The sequence below is a fragment of the Nyctibius grandis genome, chromosome 1 (assembly GCF_013368605.1).
Source record: "Nyctibius grandis isolate bNycGra1 chromosome 1, bNycGra1.pri, whole genome shotgun sequence".
Lineage (NCBI taxonomy): Eukaryota > Metazoa > Chordata > Aves > Nyctibiiformes > Nyctibiidae > Nyctibius > Nyctibius grandis.
In genome coordinates, this window is record NC_090658.1 from 48,352,048 (window position 1) to 48,374,265 (window position 22,218).

Sequence of the window (22,218 nt, forward strand, 5' to 3'; positions counted from 1 at the left end):
CCATTACCTTCTTATGTTTTTCTAATAAGCTGCTCAAACTGTGTTGCTGAAGAGTAATGAAAAAGTAGAAAGCTTTTCACAGATCACTTATCTGTCTCTTTGTTTCTAAATACTAGTATAAGTAGAGCAAATAAATGGTAAAGTAGTTAAAGTGTAAAATCTGGGCAATCAATTAAATGAATATGTCCTGGCAAGAGAGGAATAATTTATGTATGTTCTTGCTCTGTACTTAATTTGGCAAAGTCAGTGTACTCTAATGTCCACTGAGTTCTATTAACCAAACTTCAAAAAAGTAATTCAAGTCCTTAATGACACGTATTTTAAGGGTGCTTATTAGGTATTGTGTATATGTGTGTGTTTGTTACACATTACACAGTGATCAGTGGTCGTAACTGTTGTGAAGAAGAAATAGAGAATAGAAATCATTATTTTTCACGTGCTAGTAACTTTCAGGGAAAAAAACCCCAATTTTTAAAAATGAAATTTTCTCTCATTTCTCAGACCAGAGATTGAATCTTCTGTATTTTAAAATCTATTCTTGGGTTCTCATAAGGAAGAAAACTGTTCAATTTTTCCTAATGTGTTCACCAGGTGTTTTTCACATAAATAAATTTGAAATGGCTGAGTTTGGAAAGCTCTATCTGAACTTGGAACAAGTCTCTACTGAAGTGTTAGGTCTGCTATACAGTTACACAGACTGAAGACTTTTGCTTTTTTTGTTCATAGGTCTTGTCTAATCAAATCCAGTCCATCCCTTGCACTGTTGGGTGCTTGCAGGAGAGATTAGTTCCTAAACAATCTTATGGTGGGCCAGTACCTTTAATCTCTTAAAGTTGATAATTTGTAAAGTTGGTGCATCAGCCATTACCGTGTTTTGAATGATCCCTCTGGAATGACCTCTCTTTATTTCTGTTTTGGGCTTGCAAGAATAGGGTTTGTTTAGCGAAATCTTTGCCCAGTGTTCTTGAAATATAGCGAAGGTAAGTCCACCTTCTCATTTATACTGTTTGCAGTGTTGTGGGTAGTAACACTAACTGCAAGATCTCAACTTTATTTTTTGTTGATTTTGCTCTAAATTATTTGCCCTAGACATCCACTGTCTTGCTTTTGTTTAATCTGCTTGTTGCCCTTAATGAGTTCTATCAAGTTGCTACTTTATTTAATGATACTGTACAGTATGAAATTCTGATTAAATAGGAAAATAAACCCTCCAGCATGGTGCTCTTGAAAGCTGCAGTTGAAAGCACAGGAAATAATTTTCAGAATAACTCTGCACAATTTCCCTGGGACTTAGTTGTTTCTTTTATTCAATTTCTTTGATGATGATTCCTTTCTTTATTCTTCTGACATGCATTCCTTTTCTCATAACTGACTGAGGAATCATAACAGAATACTCAGGTTCTTTTTTGATCTTTCCTTAGAGTAAATCTTCAGACATGTTATCCTGGCCTGCAGCTTTATAGGTTTTGAATGTATTGAACTTTTTGCTCTGAGATCCACAACAATTTTTCCATTCAGTCTGTATTATCAAACTACATTTTTTTTTCCAGTGAAATTCATTTAACTTATCTTTCCCTTTGTTCTTGAAGTTGGTGAGAGTATTTTGCAACTTCCATTTTCATCATCCTTACTGGATAAAGCTGTGAATCTGTTTGTCTCTTTCACTATTGATGAACTGGAGGCATTCCAAGATTGCTTCAGAGAGTGCCAGAAAGTGTTATGGGTTCCTCTGAAGGTGGTACAAGAAAAGGCATTTTAACTTTCTGATGTTTTCAGCCAACCTCACACAGCCAGGTCATCTTGCCAATAAATGAGGGAATCTTGGACACTCCTAGTGACTTTTGGATTTACTCAGACTCCTGCTTCATTTACTTTGAAATGCATGGATTTGTAAAGTTTCATCTGAAGATTTTGAGTATTTTTATACTTCTGCATTCTCCTAATTTATAACTGTAGCTAAGAAAAGCTCCAGACAATCTACAAAACAGACTTATGAATAAAGAACCAAGGAGAATAGGTATTTCTGGAAGAACCACCAACTCTGGCTACTCTTCTTCCAGATTAGGATAATGAGCTATGAGGCTCTATGAATACATGCATTAGGGTAAGATAATGACCTTTGACCAACTTCCAAGACATTGTGAAGAGCAATTTAAGTCTATCTTGTCTAAAAGAATGGCTACTTGGAGAACAAGTAAAATACTTTCTCTTGGGTCCAAGGTGGAAGCAGTGAACACGGGAGTTAGACTGAGGTGCAATGGGAATCTGAATGAGAACATAACAGTTACCAGCTTAAGGACTACCAAGAAAGAGTCAAACAAACATTTAATGATCAGGAGGTACAAAAGGTTGATGCATGCTTACATTTTTTGAAGGAGTTTAAGTGTTCTTTATAATGAAACATTGTAGACTGAATTATCCATAAGACACAAGAAACTTTACTATTCTACCTCCTTCTACTGTCTCTCTGTTGAATACATTTTAGAGACATCACAACTCCTTCTGAAGTCAGGAATCTAGCAATGATTCATAGGGACCTGTACCTGTTGTCTTCACCATTTAATTTTGATCTTTTGGGAAAGCCTGGATTGGAACGACACAAGTTGGTGAGTCCTATTGATCGCCCAGGCTAGGTATATGAGAAAATTCCAATACACTAAGCCTCCTTAGCTGCCAGTTCTGCCCACTTTTAGTGACTATGTTCATGAACATATAGGGCAGTGAGAGACAGATATATTTTGGCATCCCAGTGCTGTAAAACCAATGCATAGAAAGAGTGTAGAAACTTAGGAATTAAGGAAAATTCCTTTCCCTTACACAGTAAACACATAACAACTCAAAATGGCAGACTAGACTAAATACCAGCTTCTTTAATATGTTCACATGTCACTTAAATTTCACATGACAGTTTTTAATTCTGTTTTACCAGTCTGGATCCCTTCAATTTCTCATTTCCTCTCACTTGTAGATTAGATAATTCTGTGCATTAAAACATGCAGAAGAAAGGAAGTTTCTTTCATTCACTATGTTAGGAGGAAACTATCAATTCTAAGTGTTGCCCTCTTCACTTTGTTAAATGCGTTTAGAATATTGACTAAACACTTAGTTGTAGCACCAGCTCACATTCACTGGCCAAGTTACATGAATACCCTTATCTTCATGACTGGCTGATATTGAGAAAAATCAGCTGTCCAAATTTCTGCAGCAGTTTGCTGTTTCCCTTGCATGATTCAATCCAAACAGTTACTTTCTTAAGAGAGGTTGTAGAATGTGAAGTAGTGTAAGGTTTTCTTCCCCAAGTCAGATTTCAGATCTTCTGCAAAGATTTTAGGCACTTCCTTGCTCATCAGTAAAATGTGTCTAAAGTCATGGTGCAGTAAAGCTTCATTCTTCTTTGTAACACTAATTGTATGGCCTGGCTTGATATCAGATTTTCAGGTGTATCTTTACTCAAGTCACAGACTGCACTGTGTGCACCTGAGTGCACCACTGAACCTTGATTGCCCTGACCAGCTTTGGAGCCCCATCCATGTGCTCTCTGCTCCTTGCTTCAGGCACTTCATTTAAGCTCAGGCCTGGACATTTAGTCCTTGCCTGGACTATGTTGTCAGTGTACCTGTCTCAAGTCTGCCTCCGATCTCGTTTTCTACATGAACCTTGATCTAACTTGTAGGCAGTTTGTCTTGAATTCTGTCTCCAGTAGACCCATGTTGCAGTCTTGCCTCCAGCCCATATCTGGCTCCATCTCCTGCTACTCCTCATTGGACTCCCAGTATGGACCCTGGATCTGGTTCATCACCTCACTTTTTCTGGGACTGTCAACAGACTTTGTTATCAGCACACAAGTCTGCCCACCCTATTCAGATATGGTGGCATGGTGCTCTGGTCAGTGAAGACACTGCGATGATTGCCATTGGTCTCTCACTCATTTTCCCTCTTGTAGCAGCTTTCCTCTTGCTGCACTCTGACATGCTTATTCACCATTATATTTCTTTCTCATTATAAGGTGCCTAGGTCTGCAAAATGCACACTAAGGAATGCCTTGTGATGTTTTTATTTTTGTTTGTGCTCCAAAAAAAGTGCTGATAAGTTGATCCTGGTAATTATGAAATATGTGATCCATGTAGTTAATTGGAACCCAAAATCTGATTAATGTTCTAAGCAATACTCCTAACTTGAAAGTAATTCCTTCCGCTTCTGAAAGGGATAGTAACATAGGTAGCATATACACAGCTCTGTAATGTATTATATAAACAGATTAAGATAATGCAAGGTCAATACCTCTGTGCAGGGAAGCCATGCACTGATGAATTTGTTAGATTGTGAGCACAATCAGCATCTGAATATGCTGATCGTTCAAGCTAGGTGAAAAATTGAATAAAGATTACTAATTTTGCAGAGTTTTATCCCATAGAAACATTTTGTGTGAGTGAAGAGCTGCTCAGGTCTTTTTATGTTCTAAGACATGAAAAAATACTTTGTCTCTGCTCTTACCAGCCATTGCCATCCCTTTGAAGGAAGAACACCTGCATCAACAGCATACTTCTTAGATTAAGACACTTAGTGTTTGGAAGAATATGAAATGAAACAAGGCACAAGTTGTCTTTGCAGCTGCAGTTTGGGTATTTTTTATATGTCACCTTACAATATCTACTCAGTAATTGTTCCTCTCTCTAGCTGACAAAGATGACATAGTTTCTGTAAATTTCTGAGGAAAAGACCCTTCAGAAAGGGCACGAAGGAGGACCCAGGGAACTACAGGCTGGTCAGCCTCACCTCAGTCCCTGGGAAGGTGATGGAGCAGTTAATCCTGGAAACTATTTCCAGGCACATAAATGAAAATGAAAAGGACTAGTTGTCAAGGATTCACCAAGGGGAAGTCTATGATAAAGACATCTATGATAAAATTACTGGCTTGGTAGATGAGGGGAGAGCAGTAGATATTGTCTACTGTGACTTTGGTAAGGCTTTCGACACTGTCTCCCATAATACCCTCATAGAGAAGCTGATGAAATATGAGCTGAATGAGCAGACAGTGGGAAGGGTTGAAAACTCTCTGAATGGGAACCTCAGAGGGTGGTGATCAGTGGCATGAAGTGTAGTTGGAGGCCAGTAACTATCATTATACCCCAGGGATCAGTACTGGTTCCAATCGTGTTCAGCATCTTCATTAACTATCTGGATGATGGGCCAGAATGTAGTAAGTTTGCTGGTGACACAAAACTGGGAGGAGTGTCTGATACACTGGAAGGTTGTGCTGCCATCCAGAAGGACCTCAACAGTCTGGAGAAATGGGCTGACAGGAGCCTCATGAAGTTCAATAAGGGGAAGTGCAAAGTCCCCTTGGTGCACCAAGTGCAATCCCCAGGCCCCAATATATGCTGGGGGGAGTGACTAGCTAGAAAGCAGCTTCGCAGAAAAAGACCTGGGGGTCCTGGTGGACACCAAGTTGAACACGAGCCAGAAATGTCCCCTTGTGGCAAAGAAAGCTAATGATGTCCTGGGCTGCATCAGGAGTGTTGCCAGCAGGTTGAGGGAGGTGTTGCTTCCCCTCTGTTTAGCATTGGTGAAGCCACACTGGCTCTATGTGAGCAGGGAGGTTGGATAAGATGACCTCCAGAGCTGCCTTCCAACCTTGACTATGATGTGACTCTGTGATTCTATGAAATTAGCATTTGCTCTTCTCTACTTGCCACAGAAATATAGAGATGGGAAACTTGCTGGGAGAACTGATATAATGTTGAATAAGAGAGCAGGATGGACAATAACAGCTGAAACTGGGAATTAATTTAGAAGGAATGAATGGGATGTTTGTGCTATGCTGTCAGATGTGCTCATTATCTACCCAGAGGAGGGGAGAGCAGGGAAAAGTTATTACTGCCCAATTTAGAGGTCTGGGCTGCTACTATGGTAAGTGTGGGGAGGTAATGTGACAGCTGCTAGATTACTGTTGCAGGTAGTGAGACTGGCAGGCACAAGGTGTTGGGAGTTGCTCCCAACCACCACCGCACGAACACCTTTGGTGGCAAGAGCAGCCTGCCTCTGACTCGTGATCTGAACAGTCGAGGAATAGAAGTTCAGCTGCTCTAATGCTGTTTGCTGCTGAAATAGCCACTCCTCATCTCTTTCTGGAAAAATGGCAGTGGGTGCTTATTGGACCACAGTGAAGATATTTGAAGAATATTGGACTACTTGGACATACTGAATTCCTTCTGCAGAATACTCAGATGCATGATAATGCTTTGGTGCATGATCCCAGGGAAAATCAGTTTCATCCTCTTTCAGCCTCTGAAAGATTTGCCAATTGTATAAAGATAGTTGTAGATGTTAAGGTAAAATCTCCAACTACTATTATGATCCTGTGCAACTAGATCATAAGCTCCTCTAGCAACATATGTTAGTAGAATTCCTGCAGCCACATGGAATTCATCTCATACATTTTGTAACAATTACACTTTGAGAGCCTTAGGGTCAGACATGCAGGCTGAATGAATGGCCCTTCAATTTTCAGATACTTTTCAGTTTGCATCTCCACTGTGAACTAACTGCTTGATATCATCCTGAGCAAGATACACATATACACATACTCAGAATTTGATTACTTCTTGCTCTCTTCTGAACTTGAGTGATCCCATGATTTTCCATCCTTTTTTTTTTGTCCCTGGAGCTTTGAGTCTTGTTATCTGGATTTTGAGGGGAAAAGGGATAAAGCAGTGGTTGGAGTTCCTCAAAGTTTGGGACTGGGGATGCATGAAAATATACAGGATGGGGAACACGTGGTCTCTGCTGGATGCTGTTGGTGAAACCATGCTGAGTTCCTATAGGAAGGTTTTGATGTGTGTTTAAAATGAAACCCATGCGTACAGAACATCTAAGGTAGCTACTACTACTGTCAAGTTATACTCGGATTTCGTAGAGCCTCAGTGGATCTGCTGGTACTGAAAGGTCTCTGAACAAATACCAGAGCACTGGGACAAAGTAACAGAGCACAAGGAAATGTGGCTAAAAAAGAAAACTTTCATTTGCAGTCAAGATATTTTTTAATGCAGCAAGTAGAATGAAATAAGTTTATTTGTGAGAGTATTCCCTGATTTGTAAAGACATGCACGATGCTGGTATCTTTCTCTTACAAAGACAGAAAACATGTTACATTTTTTTCTAATATTCTGCAAGTTGTTTGCGACATAAAAAGATACGTATTTTGGAATGCAGACTAAAAGCTGTACAACAGAGAACATAGGGAAAACTTGGCTGTTTGCTGTCCCATGCAATTACCAGATGTTTGTCATGGTAACCCCTGAAAAATTCTGATCAGAAAAGCATTTTTAGGAGGCTGTACAGCATGCCAGCTGGCCACATCAAGCTTTCAATATCCAAAATAAGTTTGATCACCACCTGTTGCTACTTAAAAAAAAGAAAAAGCCAGAAGAAAAAAAAAAAAGTCTGAAATAAGAGAACTCCTAGAATAAGCTAAAATTATACACATAATATCTATCTATTTATTCTAGGATTTTTTTATCCACTTTTTTCCATTGCTGTGATACCTGGAGATATCTGGAGTTAATAGAGAGCATAACAAATTTTCTACTGGATTCTGTGGAAAGTTTAATTGGAATCAGTTTTTTTAACTGTCTTTTTAGGGCAGGATTTTGAGGGGATGGGAAAGTAGCTATACCTGTAATAGAACATACAACCTGATTAGAATGGAAAAGTTGAATAGGAAAACAATTAAGAAAATATAATTCGGGGTGTTAATTATTACTGTGGGCATACTAGCACAAGGAAAAGTGGCACTGTCCTGTCACTCAGACATTGGTTCATATGGCTGTAGTATAGCAGAGAAAAGATAAGGGAAAGCCTTGGAATCCTGTTGGTTCTTATGCATCCGTTTATAGGTGGAGTAATTGGTCACACATGTAGAAGAGTCAAATTCTTTTGAAAGGAAGTTGTTTGCAGTGATTTATTAAGAGACTTTTCCGTGAAGAAGGAACACCTCATTGAGGAAGTTCACTTTTACAGGCCCTGAGAATGAGGTCTGAAACACTGAGAACTAGTCCTGATGGCCAGTGCTCCTTAAGGAAGAGTGGTGATCCTCAAGGCATATTCAGGAGGGACAGAGGATATGAATTTTGTTTATTTCTCTCATGAGGAAATTTCTTTCATGGGATGCCATTGTATCTTACAAATATAAGATTAAAAATAAACTTTTTTTGTAAAACATTTCTATGAACATTGTGCATATGTGATAATGAGAAAAGGCACTGAGAAGAACTGTATTTTTTGGGAGACTCTGAAATTCAAACAATGCAACTGCGACTCTGGTAGAGACAAGAAAAAACATGACTGAGGCTGAGTTGGGGGAGAGATCTACTCTGCACAATGAATAATGTTTGGTAGGAGCCTAACTGAGGGCAAAATCTTGCAATGCCACATCTGACTGTGAAGGGGGACAGAAGACAGATGAAACACATCTTGCTTCATTTTTATTTCTGTCTAAGATATTTGAAGGAAAGACTTGCCCAAAGTTAAAATAATGCTTTTGCTGCTTAATCAAGAGTCACATAATGATTGCTTTTGGATGTCATCTTGTCCAACTCCCCTGCTCAAGCAGGGTCAACTACAGCTGGTTGTCCAGTACCATGTCCAGATAGGTTTTGAATATCTCCAAGGAGGAAGATGCTACAACCTCTCTGGGCAACCTGTGCCAGTCCTCAGTCACCCTCATAGTAAAAAAGTGTTTTCTTGATGTTCAGACAGAGCCTCCTATATTTCAGTTTTTGCCCATTGCCTCTTGTCCTGTCACTAGGCATCACTGAAAAGAGCCTAGCTCTGTGTTCTTTAAAGCCTGCCTTTAGCCCATTGATGTCTGATGTCACTGTGAGGTCACCCTCAATTATCTTTGGAAGATCATGGTGATCAGAAGAGGTGTCTGAGGACTGAAGCAAAGCAAATGTCACTCCTATCTTCAAAAAGGGCAAGAAGGAGATCCCAGGGAATTACAGACTGGTCAGCCTCGCCTTGATCCCTCAGAAGGTGATGGAGTAACTCATTCTGGAAACCGTTTCCAGTGGCTAAGCACTGGTACAGGTTGCCCACTGAGGTTGTGGAGTTTTGCACCTTGGAGATATTCAAAAGATGTCCGGACATGGTCTTTGGCAACTGACTCTAGGTGAGCAAGGAAGCTGGACAAGATGACCTCCAGAGGTGCCTTCCAGCCTCAATCGTTATGTGATTCTGTGAAAGCTGTGGCATGAGAAGCATGCGCTACTCCCTATGTTTTCTTTTAAGTTACCGTCCAAAAAGTAAAGTTCTTTGAAAGTATAAATCAAATACATATTCTATGACTTGCCCTCCATTGCCTAACCTTTGGAGTCATATATGTTAGAATGCTGCATTTCAGAGGAGACTGAGGTAGCTAGTATTCTCCTTTATGGTCAATAGGAAGCTTGAATAGAGGCACGTTATTCAATGGCCCAAATACGGCCGTTGGTTATTGAAGGTATGTGAATATACATGCAAGAACTCTGTGCAATCTGAAGTTGAAGAATGTTTTTACATCTTAGTCACCGTAATTGACTGTCTTTATAAGTTACTTATCTTCAAACTGTAGTGTTCTCTTAAATTGGGTTATTTACAACAGTTTTAGGGTAGAACTAGCCTGAGGTGAAAGGTCTGGTTACTGTATACTCAAAATATCCATTGATAGCAGTAGTTTTGTTATACAGAAATTCAGCCAAATATATACTATCTGTGAAAGTTTAGAATTAGGCTCTGTAAAATGACATATTTTCATGCATTCAGAAGTGACTTTTTTATGGTTTACTAAGTGACAGCCATTGGATCGGTCACAAAGTAATGTTTTTGTTTAAGTAGGCCTGTTTCACCTGGGTAAACAGAATCAAATTGGCATTCAGTGCATTCTTGCACATATGTGCGTGTCTAAAACAGAACGTGGCATAAAAATTTAGAGGTTTCTGCGCATAGGTTCAGTCAATCAAATTAACACAGTGTCTGTGATTTCACTGAAAAGTATGTATCACAGGTGTTGGCAGGAGATATTACTCTTCCAAATTTGTTCCTGGACCTAGCATACATAAAAAAAAAAAAGCATGTGACAGCTGTATTATGGCGAAGTATATGAATTTGTTTTGTAAGGAGAAGGGCAGGTTGATAGCATTCGTAATAAAGGCAAAAGAAGAATACACATTATTGTAAGTATGTTTTGAAATGATACCTTGGGGATATAAAAATAAAGCTCTGCAACGACGTATACGTATGTAAATGATAATTCTGAATGGGGTTGAAACTTGTATTAAAATGTCTTAACATTGAAGCAACTCTGAATACTACTTTTTTCCCTAGTTTTGTAGTGACTACAAAGCTATCACAGTTCTTTACAAACAGAATTTTTTAGATGGATATTAATTTTCATCTTATTAAAAACGTTATTATTTTTAAAAGGGCCAGTGTGCTCAGCTGTCAAAAACTTACTCTACAATGCTACCTTGCAATATTAACATGAAAAGTAGGAAATTAATTCCTTGCATTAAATTTAAATGCATTCCTTCCTTTAGACTGTATTAACAGATAGGTAAGAAGTTATCTACAGTTGTAGGGAAGATAGCTAGATGTATCAGTTTGTAATATCATTTGGATATTGCCTTTCTTGAATTTACAAGATACAATAAGGTAGTGCATGGAGTAGGAAAGTAAATAGAGAACACAGAGCAAATATCCAGATTTGGGTATAAGAAAAGCAAGCAATAATTATTTATGTTATGATGCCACATACCGGATCTTCATTTGATATAAATTACTTGAGGGAGATTTCTAAAGCTTCACAAAGCAGACTGGCTTTCACAACACCCTCCCCTTAATGCAGCGGAGTTTGGCTTTCCCTGCTGAGATTGCTAACTAGGGGTAGCTTAATGGTGGGCATCACAGCTCCTCGTTTCTAAATACTAATGATATTTCTACTTTTGTAAACTAAACAAGGCCAAAACATGGCTTTGGGCATTGTCCTGGGGTAGTTTGGTGTGTTCATTTTATTTTTAGTCATTAATATTCTTTAATGTCTTTCAGTTTTGTCAAAATCCTACTGCAGAGATATTTAAAACTTAATTTGTGGATTTGTATTAGTAAATTTGTAGAATAAGAAAAACGGATGAGATTTCAGCAGGATTTCATGAAAATGGCAATAAAAGAGCTAGCTTTTAGTTGGTGTTAATAAGAATGAAATTTCTCTGAAGGTGTGAACGTCGTTTTGAAGGGCACAGTAGCCGCTGCTATCCATGTGGAATTGCAGTATCTCCTTGTGGACGGTTTATAGCCAGTGGATCAGATGACAAATGTGTAAGTAATGTTTTTGCTTATTTTCCTCCTAAACTATAGGAGCTACTCATATTGTACACAAAGTAGTCTTTTTATGCATGTTTCTAGTATTCAGCTTAATGTGCAAAACTGAGGTCCATTATGCTCTCATATACTTCATTTATATATGACGGTTACATATGATTACTGATCTGTATGTTCTTTATTTTGCCTGAAAAATCCCTGAACAATGAAATCATAGTGCTCAAAATAATTGTTAAAAGCTTGTTTCTAAAAGTTTTCATAGTGCTTGACTCTGAATTGTCACGTGCCATCAAATATGAGAAGAATGGTATCTCCTGTAGCACAGCTTTATGTGGTGTGTACATATCTGACCACTAGGAACTATGTAGCAACTACACATTAATTTGCTTAAGCTCCCAAATACAGGGTGATGAATCTTTCATTACTGGTTTCTTATGAACCAGTCAGCTGAATACAAAATGAAAAGTCATTCAACTGTAATTAGAACTTTTCATAATTCCTGGTGTAACTTTGTGCGTGTTTCTTCCTCAGACAGGTTCTCTTCTCATTCAGTGTCAACTGTATTTAAATTATTACACTTAGCAAAGAGTCCTGAGTGAAGTGTATTACTACCTTTTTGAGTATGCGCCTAAATTTAATTCAGTAAGTCCTGCATTGTTGGAACAATGTTTTTCTTGGTGTTTGCTAAGAGATAGATGATTGCCAGCTTATAGTATAGGCCTTTGAAACTGAGCTGGGGTTGGGTTCACTGTAAACACATCCTTTCAAAACAGCTGGCTAGGAAAGTTGTTTAACTTTCTTCTAGGTCTTTCTAAGTGACTCATCAGGACTATGACACAGGGTTTCTGATCAACTTCAAACTCAGAACAAGAGGAATTTACTGTTGTGGCTAGTTTTGAAATACTGTCTCCAATCATGTGGGAAGGTCAGAGATTTTATTGGCAGGTTGCTGGAGGTTTGGCAATAACTAATGTGTTCTTAACATGATAAAATATATTTCTCAAGTTTCTGGTAATTTGCTTTTCAAAATGTAGTTTGCAATACAAAAGAAAGGCTTTTTGCTTTATCTGTAAAGCAAAATGTGTCTAATATCAATCTAAGCTCATGATGTATATGATATAAATATATTTCACTGATTACTAACAAAGATGATTTTGAATAGTATAAAAAGAGGTGCAGTCACAAGACCTTTTTTCTTCTCTTTTGCATTAAGGCTATTGTTTGGGATTACTGCTGATAGAAGAAAAGAAAGGCATAGAGCATGATTTTGCCCTTACTCCAAATTCTTGGCACATGGTTGCTCATCATAGGAAGCTGAATAGCTGGACTGCATCCTGCTCCAGTTGGCATGAGGTCCCTGGTGGGCACAGTGCCAGACAATAGTTTTTAGTGTGGCTCCTGGATTGGAATTTTGCATAATTTGCGTCGTATGTCTGCAGAGAACTTTCATTGTTCTTCTTGTTGTCCCCTCAGGAAAACTGAGTCAAGTTTCGGACTCATGCTACAACTGTACTGTTAGGACAAAACACAGTTTGGGGGCATTTTTAGGAGGCTTCTCTTTGAAGTGTTGAGACTGGATATACTTTTGTTTTTCCTTTTGAAAAAGGAGATTGAACATGGCACTGAATAATCCATTCATATTGTTAAACTAATAACATCCTAACAGATGGACTGATGGAACAGTTTTAAGAATATCAAGAAGCCACATATTTTTGCAGATTGTATTCTGAGTGAATGTCCATTGGAATTTGCAAAGCTGCATAAAAATTCAGCAGTGTGGATACAGAGTGTTATCTTGAAATAACACATTCTGAAAATAAGTTATGTAACTTTCCACTGACCAGCAACTGCATCTTCAATCATCTTGGAGTTTAATTTATCAAGTGCAATGCTTGCACCCTGTGGTTAACAAATTTGATTGATTTTAAAGCCAAAAGAAGCAGAATTGGAATATAATAGAGAGACATTAATCTTAAACCACCTTTTATATTTCACTATATCTGAAGTATTTGACAGAGAGGAATATATTGGCTGCACTGATTAATAACAAAATCAAAACCATATTCCTACAGTTCATAGAATCAGAAAACCAAAATATGTTATTGTAAACAAAGAGATGCAAATTCTGTCTGCCTTTTTCTCTACTTACAAAGTATATGACCTATTTTATTTGAGAACAGCTTGGTATAGCTTCTGTGTGGCTGAAGTAGCTGCTTGTTCTTATTTGAACTGCTTTTTTGTGTGTTAGTATGAGATTTCTACATACTGTAAATCATGGGTTGAATGTGTCCCCCTACCTGGTTAATCCAGCTTCTTTAAGAGAACCTTTTTCAAGACCTGTGTAGGACCTGATAGTCTGATCAAAGCAGGTATCCACAGTATCCTGGTTTTGAACTGTGATTATCCTTACCATAATTCGTTGTAATTAGACAATGTAGAAAGTTAACATTTCTAATATCAGATCTTCTCTTGACTTTAAATAGCCTAAGGTTACAAGTGACATGGGTTGACTTTTTCTTAACTGAATTCGTATAATATTTTAATTTCTAACCATTTTAATATTTTAATTTCTAACCAATTTACAAGCGGACAGTTTTAGGTTTCTGACTATTAGACAATAGTATTAAGGATGTTGGACAAATACTCTAACTGGGTTTAGATTTCCATTTTCATAGAATCATAGAAATCATAGAATAGTTTGGGTTGGAAGGGACCTTAAAGATCACCTAGTTCCAACCCCCCTGCCATGGGCAGGGACACCTTCCACTAGACCAGGTTGCTCAGAGCCCCATCCAACCTGACCTTGAACACTCTCAGGGATGGGGCATCCACAACTTCTCTGGGCAACCTGTTCCAGTGTCTCATCACCCTCATAGGAAAGAATTTCTTCCTAATATCTAATCTAAATCTACCCTATTCCAGTTCAAAACCATTCCCCCTCGTCCTGTCACTACTTGTCCTTGTAAAATGGCCCTCTCCCACTTTCCTGTAGGTCCTCTTCAGGTACTGGAAGGCTGCTATGAGGTCTTCCCGGAGCCTTCTCTTCTCCAGGCTGAAGAGTCCCAACTCTCTCAGCCTGTATTCATAGGAGAGGTGCTCCAGCCCTCTGATCATCTTCGTGGCCCTTCGTGGACTCGCTCCAACAGCTCCACGTCCTTCTTACGTTGGGGGCCCTAGAGCTGAACGCAGTACTCCAGGTGGAGTCTCACGAGAGCGGAGTAAAGGGGCAGTAACACCTCCCTCGACCTGCTGGCTACGCTTCTTTTGATGCAGTCCAGGATGCAGTTGGCCTTCTGGGCTGCAAGCACGCGCTGTCAGCTCATGTTGAGCTTCTCGTCAACCATCACCCCCAAGTCCTTCTCCTCAGGGCTGCTCTCAATCCATTCTGCACCCAGCCTGTATTTGTGCTTGGGCTTGCCCCGACCCACGTGCAGGACCGTGCACTTGGCCTTGTTGAACTGTGTGGTTTGCACAGGCCCAGCTCTCAAGCTAGTCAAGGTCCCTCTGGATGGCATCCCTTCCCTCCAGCATGTCGACTGCACCGCACAGCTTGGTGTTGTCGGCAAACTTGCTGAGAGCACGCTCAATCCCACTGTCCATGTCGCCGCCAAAGATGTTAAACTGAACCGGTCCCAATACCGACCCCTGAGGAACGCCACTCGTCACTGGTGTCCACTTGGATACTGAGCCGTTGACCGTAACTCTTTGAGTGCGACCATCCAGACAATTCTTTATCCACCGAGTGGTCCATCTGTCAAGTCTATGTCTCTCCAATTTAGAGACAAGGATGTCATGCGGGACAGTGTCAAATGCTTTGCACAAGGCCAGGCAGATGACATCAGTTGCTCTTTCCCTATCCACCAGTGCTGTTACCCTGTTGTAGAAAGACACCAAATTTGTCAGGCATGATTTGCCCTTGGTGAAGCCATGTTGGCTGTCATCAATCACCTTCTTGATTTCTGTGTGCCTCAGTATAGTTTCCAGGAGGATCTGCTCCATGATCTTTCCAGGCACAGAGGTGAGACTGACGGGCCTGTAGTTCCCCGGGTCTTCCTTTTTCCCCTTCTTGAAGATGGGGGTTGTGTTTCCCCTTTTCCAATCAGTGGGAACTTCACCAGACTGCCATGACTTCTCAAAAATGATGGATAGTGGCATAGCAACTTCATCCGCCAGTTCCCTCAGGACCCATGGCTGCACCTCATCAGGTCCCATGGACTTGTGCACCTTCAGGTTCCTTAGATGGTCTCAAACCTGATCTTCTCCTACAGTGGGTGGTTCCTCATCCTTCCAGTCCCTGCCTCTGCCTTCTGTGACTTGGGTGGTGAGGCTAGAGCTCTTGCTGGTGAAGACTGAGGCAAAACAGTTGTTGAACACCTCAGCTTTCTCCATATCTTGGGTAACCAGGTGTCCCGTTCCCTTGTGGAGAGGGCCCACATTTTTCCTAGTCTTCCTTTTATCACTGACATACCTATAGAAGCATTTCTTGTTGTCCTTGACATCCCTGGCCAGATTTAATTCTATCAGGGCTTTAGCTTTCCTAACCTGGTCCCTGGCTTCTTGGACAATTTCCCTGTATTCCTCCCAGTCTACCTGCCCTTGCTTCCACCCTCTGTAGGCTTCCTTCTTGTGCCTGAGTTTATCCAGGAGCTCCTTGTTCATCTATGAAGGCCTCCTGGCATTTTTGCCTGCCTTCCTCTTTGTCGGGATGTACTGCTCCTGAGCTTGGAGGAGGTGGTCTTTGAATACTAACCAGCTTTCTTGGGCCCCTCTTCTCTCCAGGGCTTTATCCCAAGGGACTTTCCCAAGCAGGTCCCTGAAGAGGTCAAAGTCTGCTCTCCTGAAATCCAGGGTGGTGAGCTGGCTGCGCGCCCTCCTTGCTGCCCTGTGGATCTTGAACTCCACCATTTCATGGTCGCTGCAGCCAAGGCGGCCCTTGAGCTTCACGTCCCCCACCAGCCCCTCCTTGTTGGTGAGAACAAGGTCCAGCATGGCACCTCTCCTTGTCGGCTCCTCTATCACTTGGAGAAGGAAGTTGTCATCCACGCATTCCAGGAACCTCCTGGATTGCTTGTGCCCAGCTGTGTTGTCCTTCCAACAGATGTCAGGGTGGTTGAAGTCCTCCATGAGGACCAAGGCCTGTTAACGTGAGTCTACATCTATCTGTCTGTGGAAAGCCTCATCCACTTGGCCATCCTGGTCGGGTGGCCAGTAGCAGACGTCCACTATAACGTCTCCCGTCCCTGCCCGCCCTTTAATCCTGACCCATAAGCTTTCCGTCAGCTCCTCCTCCATCCCCAGACAGAGCTCCCAGCACTCAAACTGATCATTGACATAGAGCGCAACACCCCCTCCTCATCTCCCCTGCCTGTCCTTCCTAAAAAGCCTGTATCCCTCCATTCCAATGCTCCAGTTGTCAGAGTCATCCCACCATGTCTCTGTGATGCCAATACGGTCGTAGCCTTGCAGGTATGCGCACGTCTCTAGTTCCTCTTGTTTGTTCCCCATGCTCCGTGCATTTACATAGAGGCATTTCAGTTGGGTCCCCGACGAAGCTGCCTTGCAGCGTGAAATTCCTATCCATGGCTCTTCTGGCTCTCTCCTGCTGACCTGCCATCCTTCTCCAGTCTCTGAGCACCTATTGCTGGCCCTGGCATCGGACTGGCTGAATTGGGATGGACTGAGAATCCCCTCCCCCGGCAAATCTAGTTTAAAGCCCTCTTTACCAGCTTGGCTAACCTATGACCCAAGATGGTCTTCCCCTTCTCTGATAGATGGACCCTGTCAGCTGCCAGAAGACCGGGTTTCTCAAAAGGAGTCCCGTGGTCTAAGTAGCCAAACCCCTGGCTGTGGCACCAGTCCTGTAGCCATGTGTTTGCCTGGGCTCTGTACAAAAATGTTTACCTAAATATTTGTTGACTGAAGAAATCTTGGTCTAGAAGGACAGAATTATCTGGAGGGTGTGAAACACTAGTTTTTAAAATACAAATAGCTAATTTTCTCCTGGGCTACATGTAGTTCTAGTTAGCTGTTTTACTTCATGTCTAATTAGGTTTTTCATTTTTGTCTTTGAAGACCTTAAGGCTCTCTGAATCACAGAATCACAGAATCACAGAATGTTAGGGATTGGAAGGGACCTCGAAAGATCATCTAGTCCAATCCCCCTGCCGGAGCAGGATTGCCTAGACCATATCACACAGGAACGCGTCCAGGCGGGTTTTGAATGTCTCCAGAGAAGGAGACTCCACAACCTCTCTGGGCAACCTGTTCCGGTGTTCGGTCACCCTCACTGTGAAGAAGTTTTTCCTCATATTTAAGTGGAACCTCCTGTGTTCCAGCTTGCACCCATTGCCCCTTGTCCTGTCAAGGGATGTCACTGAGAAGAGCCTGGCTCCATCCTCTTGACACTTGCCCTTTACATATTTATAAACATTAATGAGGTCACCCCTCAGTGTCCTCTTCTCTAAGCTAAAGAGACCCAGCTCCCTCAGCCTCTCCTCATAAGGGAGATGTTCCACTCCCTTAATCATCTTCGTGGCTCTGCGCTGGACTCTCTCTAGCAGTTCCCTGAGGTGCCCAGAACTGGACACAATATTCCAGATGCGGCCTCACCAGGGCAGAGTAGAGGGGAGGAGAACCTCTCTTGACCTGCTAACCACGCCCCTTCTAATACACCCCAGGATGCCATTGGCCTTCTTGGCCACAAGGGCACACTGCTGGCTCATGGTCATCCTGCTGTCCACTAGGAACCCCAGGTCCCTTTCTCCTACGCTGCTCTCCAACAGGTCTGTCCCCAACTTGTACTGGTACATGGGGTTGTTCTTGCCCAGATGCAGGACTCTACACTTGCCCTTGTTATATTTCATTAAATTTCTCCCTGCCCAACTCTCCAGCCTGTCTAGGTCCCTCTGAATGGCTGCACAGCCTTCCGGTGCATCAGCCACTCCTCCCAGTTTTGTGTCATCAGCGAACTTGCTCACAGCGCACTCTAATCCCTCATCCAAGTCATTAATGGTTATATTGAATAGAACTGGTCCCAGTACCGACCCTTGAGGGACTCCGCTAGGCACAGGCCTCCAACTGGACTCTGTCCCATTGACCACCACTCTCTGGCTTCTTTCCTTCAGCCAGTTCACAATCCACCTCACTACCCGATCATCCAGACCACACTTCCTCAGTTTAGTTGCGAGGATGCTGTGGGAGACTGTGTCAAATGCTTTACTGAAATTGAGATAGACCACATCCACAGCTTTACCATCATCTATCCACCGGGTTACGTCCTCATAAAAGGCTATCAAGTTGGTTAAGCATGACTTCCCCTTGGTGAAGCTGACTGCCCCTAATGATCCCCCTATCCTTGATGTGCCTAGAGACAGCACCAAGGACAAGTTGTTCCATCACCTTTCTGGGGATGGAGGTGAGGCTGACTGGTCTATAGTTACCCAGGTCCTCCTTCTTGCCCTTTTTGAAGACTGGAGTGACGTTCGCTTTCCTCCAGTCCTCAGGCACCTCTCCCGTTGCCCACGACTTAGCAAAGATGATGGAGAGTGGCCTAGCAATGACTTCTGCCAGCTCCCTCAGCACCCGCGGGTGCATCCCATCAGGGCCCATGGATTTATGGACATCCAGGTTGCTTAATTGGTCCCTGACCCAGCCCTCATCTACCAAGACAGATTCCTCCTCTATCCTGACTTCTTCTGGGGCCTCAGGGGTCCGGGGCTCCTCAGGACAGCCTCCAGCAGTATAGACAGAGGCAAAGAAGGCATTCAGTAACTCCACCTTCTTTTTATCCTCTGTCTCCAGGGCCCCCACCTCATTCATCAGTGGGCCTACATTGCCTCTAGTGTTGGCTTTACCTGCAATGTATTTGAAGAAGCCCTTTCTGTTGTCCTTGACCTCTCTTGCAAGGTTTAATTCCAAGGAGGCCTTAGCTTTCCTAGTTGCCTCCCTACATCCTCTGACAATAGACTTATATTCCTCCCAAGGGGCCAGCCCCTCCTTCCATGATCTGTACACCCTCTTCTTCCACTTGAGTTTGCCCAGCAGTTCCCTGTTTAACCATGCAGGTCTTCTGGTACCCTTCCTTGACTTCCTACCTGCTGGGATGCTCTGATCTTGAGCTCGGAAGAAGCAGTCCTTGAATGCTAACCAACTATCTTGAGCCCCCTTACCTTCTAGTACCCTGTCCCATGGGATTTCCCCTAGCAATTGCTTGAAAAGGCCAAAGTTGGCCCTACTGAAGTCCAGGGTTGTAATTCTGCTAGCTGTTCTGTTCCTGCCACATGAGATCCTGAACTCTACCATCTCATGGTCACTACAACCAAGGCTGCCCTCAACCTTCACCGCTTCAACCAGACCCTCCTTGTTAGTGAGGATAAGATTCAGCAGCGCTCCTCTCCTAGTTGGCTCATCCACCATTTGCATCAGAAAGTTACCATCAACGCACTGGAGGAACCTCCTGGACTGAGGATGGCTGGCTGAGTAGGCCTCCCAGCAAATACCAGGGTAGTTGAAATCCCCCACGACAACCAGGCCCTGTAATTGCGAGACAGCTCTCAGCTGCCTGTAGAAGGCCTCATCACCCTCCTCATCCTGATCTGGTGGCCTGTAATAGACACCCACAACAGTATCACCCCTGCCAGCCTGCCCCTTAATTCGCACCCACAAACTCTCAACTCGCTCCTGATCCGCCCCTGGACAGAACTCAGTACATTCTAGCTGCTCACTCACATAAAGAGCAACTCCACCACCTCTCCTTAGTGGCCTGTCTTTCCTGAACAGGACATAGCCATCCATGACCACATTCCAATCATGCGACGTGTCCCACCAAGTCTCTGTAATTGCCACTAGATCATAGCCCCCCGACCGAACACGGATTTCTAACTCCTCCTGTTTATTCCCCATGCTGCGTGCATTGGTGTACAGGCATTTCAGGGAGCGAGCTGAGCACACCGATTTCACCCTAGGGGGATGGGAGGCCTCCTGGTCTACCTCAACACTAGAGCGTTGCCCCGGTGGTGCAAGCCCAGCTACTACCCCATCCCCCTTCGAATCTAGTTTAAAGCTCTCCGAATGAGCCCTGCTAATTCCTGTCCCAGAACCCTTTTGCCCCTACGACATAAACCTTTCCCATGTATTACGGTCATGCCTGGTGTCTTATAAAACCAGCCATTATCAAAGAACCCAAAGCCCTGCCTGTAGCACCAGTCTCATAGCCAGGCATTAATAGAGAGAATCCTACTATTCCATCCCACGTCATCACCTGAAAATGGAAGGAGGGAGGAGAAAACAACTTGTGCCCCAGACTCTTTCACCAACAGTCCTAGGGCCTTGTAGTCTTTCTTCATCCCCCTCAGACTATGGGATGCAGCTTCTTCCCCACCTGTCTGGAAGATCAGCAGGGGGTAGTAGTCTGTGACCTTCACCAGGTTGGGGAGTTTCCTGGTGATATCCCTGATTCGGGCTCCAGGCAGGCTGCAGACCTCCCTGTGATGGGGGTCAGCTCTGCATATTGGGCCCTCAGATCCCTTTAGGAAGGAGTCTCCAACCACTAAAATAAATAAATAAATTCCAAGTTTCCAGAAATGAAGTAGGGAATTCAGAAATAAAGATTTGGCTCTTTAATTGTTTTCAGATTCATTCTTGCTAGTTCTCTTTGAACTGTAGACTTTAAGGAGCACATTTTTACCCTAGTGCTGAAATGGAATTTGCTAACATAAAACTCCATGTCCGTGTCACATCGCAAAGCCTGGTCTCACAGTTCACACTGACGGACCCATATTGCCAAACCAGAAGTCTTTCAGCATAACAGGTTGCTACATCAATAACAAAAATATGTGGGAAATGTATGAAATTGTCTTCCATTTTATTTATGCTTTTCATCAAAGTATAGGATTTTGCCAACAACATTGCCTTTGAAACACATTCTAAATCCAGGATTAAATTTATGCCTTCCAATTGTGAAGGCACCAAATCTAGGGAGAGTAGGAAGATTGTTTCTTCTTCTCCAGAGGGCATCAACACTGAAAGGAGCAAGAGGAGACAGGATAAAGCAATTTGATGCTAATACATAACACCAGTGTACTAAGCACTTGTTAATCCCTGAATGTTAACAATTGTGCAAAAATAGTTTTAGATTAAATTCTCATTATGCAAGTGATGCTGGAAACATACTGGTCAGGGAGCATATCCAAAGAATTCTGCAAACCTTTGAGTGGTGGCTGGGTGCACACCTGGACCTAATAGCACTTGCAGACTCAGTAGTTTTCAGATACAAGATTCTGCATCTGGCATATCACAAACTGTAGAATTTGTTCATAGTTGCCACTTTAGTTTTGAATAGTAGCAGAGGCTGATATTCCAAATAGAATGTCAGTCCTACTAAGCAATCTACTTTAATGTTTTGCTACCATATATTTATTTAGTTGTAAAATTCACTGTCTCAAATCATAATATCTTTATGACTTTCCCTGTTGGATTAGACTAATAACTTCTTTGATAAGGACAAGAAAAATATATAACAGAAATCTTAGTTTTATTTTTATCTGTTCTTACATCAAGATAGGTAGCTTTAAAAATATTATTTCTTATTTTGCCACTCATAAATGCATCCAAAGTGCAATGCTGCTATCTGTTAAACTCGTCATCTACTTTACTTGGCTACATATATTTTGGCTTTGAGAAGCCATAGTGAAAGGAGCTCTATAATTTGTAGCAGTTTAAATTTTTATTTTTTTTCCCTTTATTTTCTCTAGTGTATGAATTGCAATGCACTGGTGCAGAGTGAGAATCTGCTTTTTAGTTTGGATAAGGAACGTACACACTCCTTCTTGAAGTCTCCCAGTCCTCCCCATTTACTGTGCTTTG

General features: G+C 42.1%; 1 protein-coding gene across 1 annotated transcript in view; it reads left to right on the forward strand.

Moving 5' to 3' along the window:
- Nucleotides 1-22,218, forward strand: part of WDR27 (WD repeat domain 27) — an 87,510-nt gene that overhangs the window by 53,950 nt on the left and 11,342 nt on the right. Inside the window, exon 22 of the mRNA XM_068396014.1 lies at nucleotides 11,250-11,352. Within this exon, the coding sequence (XP_068252115.1) occupies nucleotides 11,250-11,352 (103 nt within the window). The remainder of the gene's footprint in view (nucleotides 1-11,249; nucleotides 11,353-22,218) is intronic.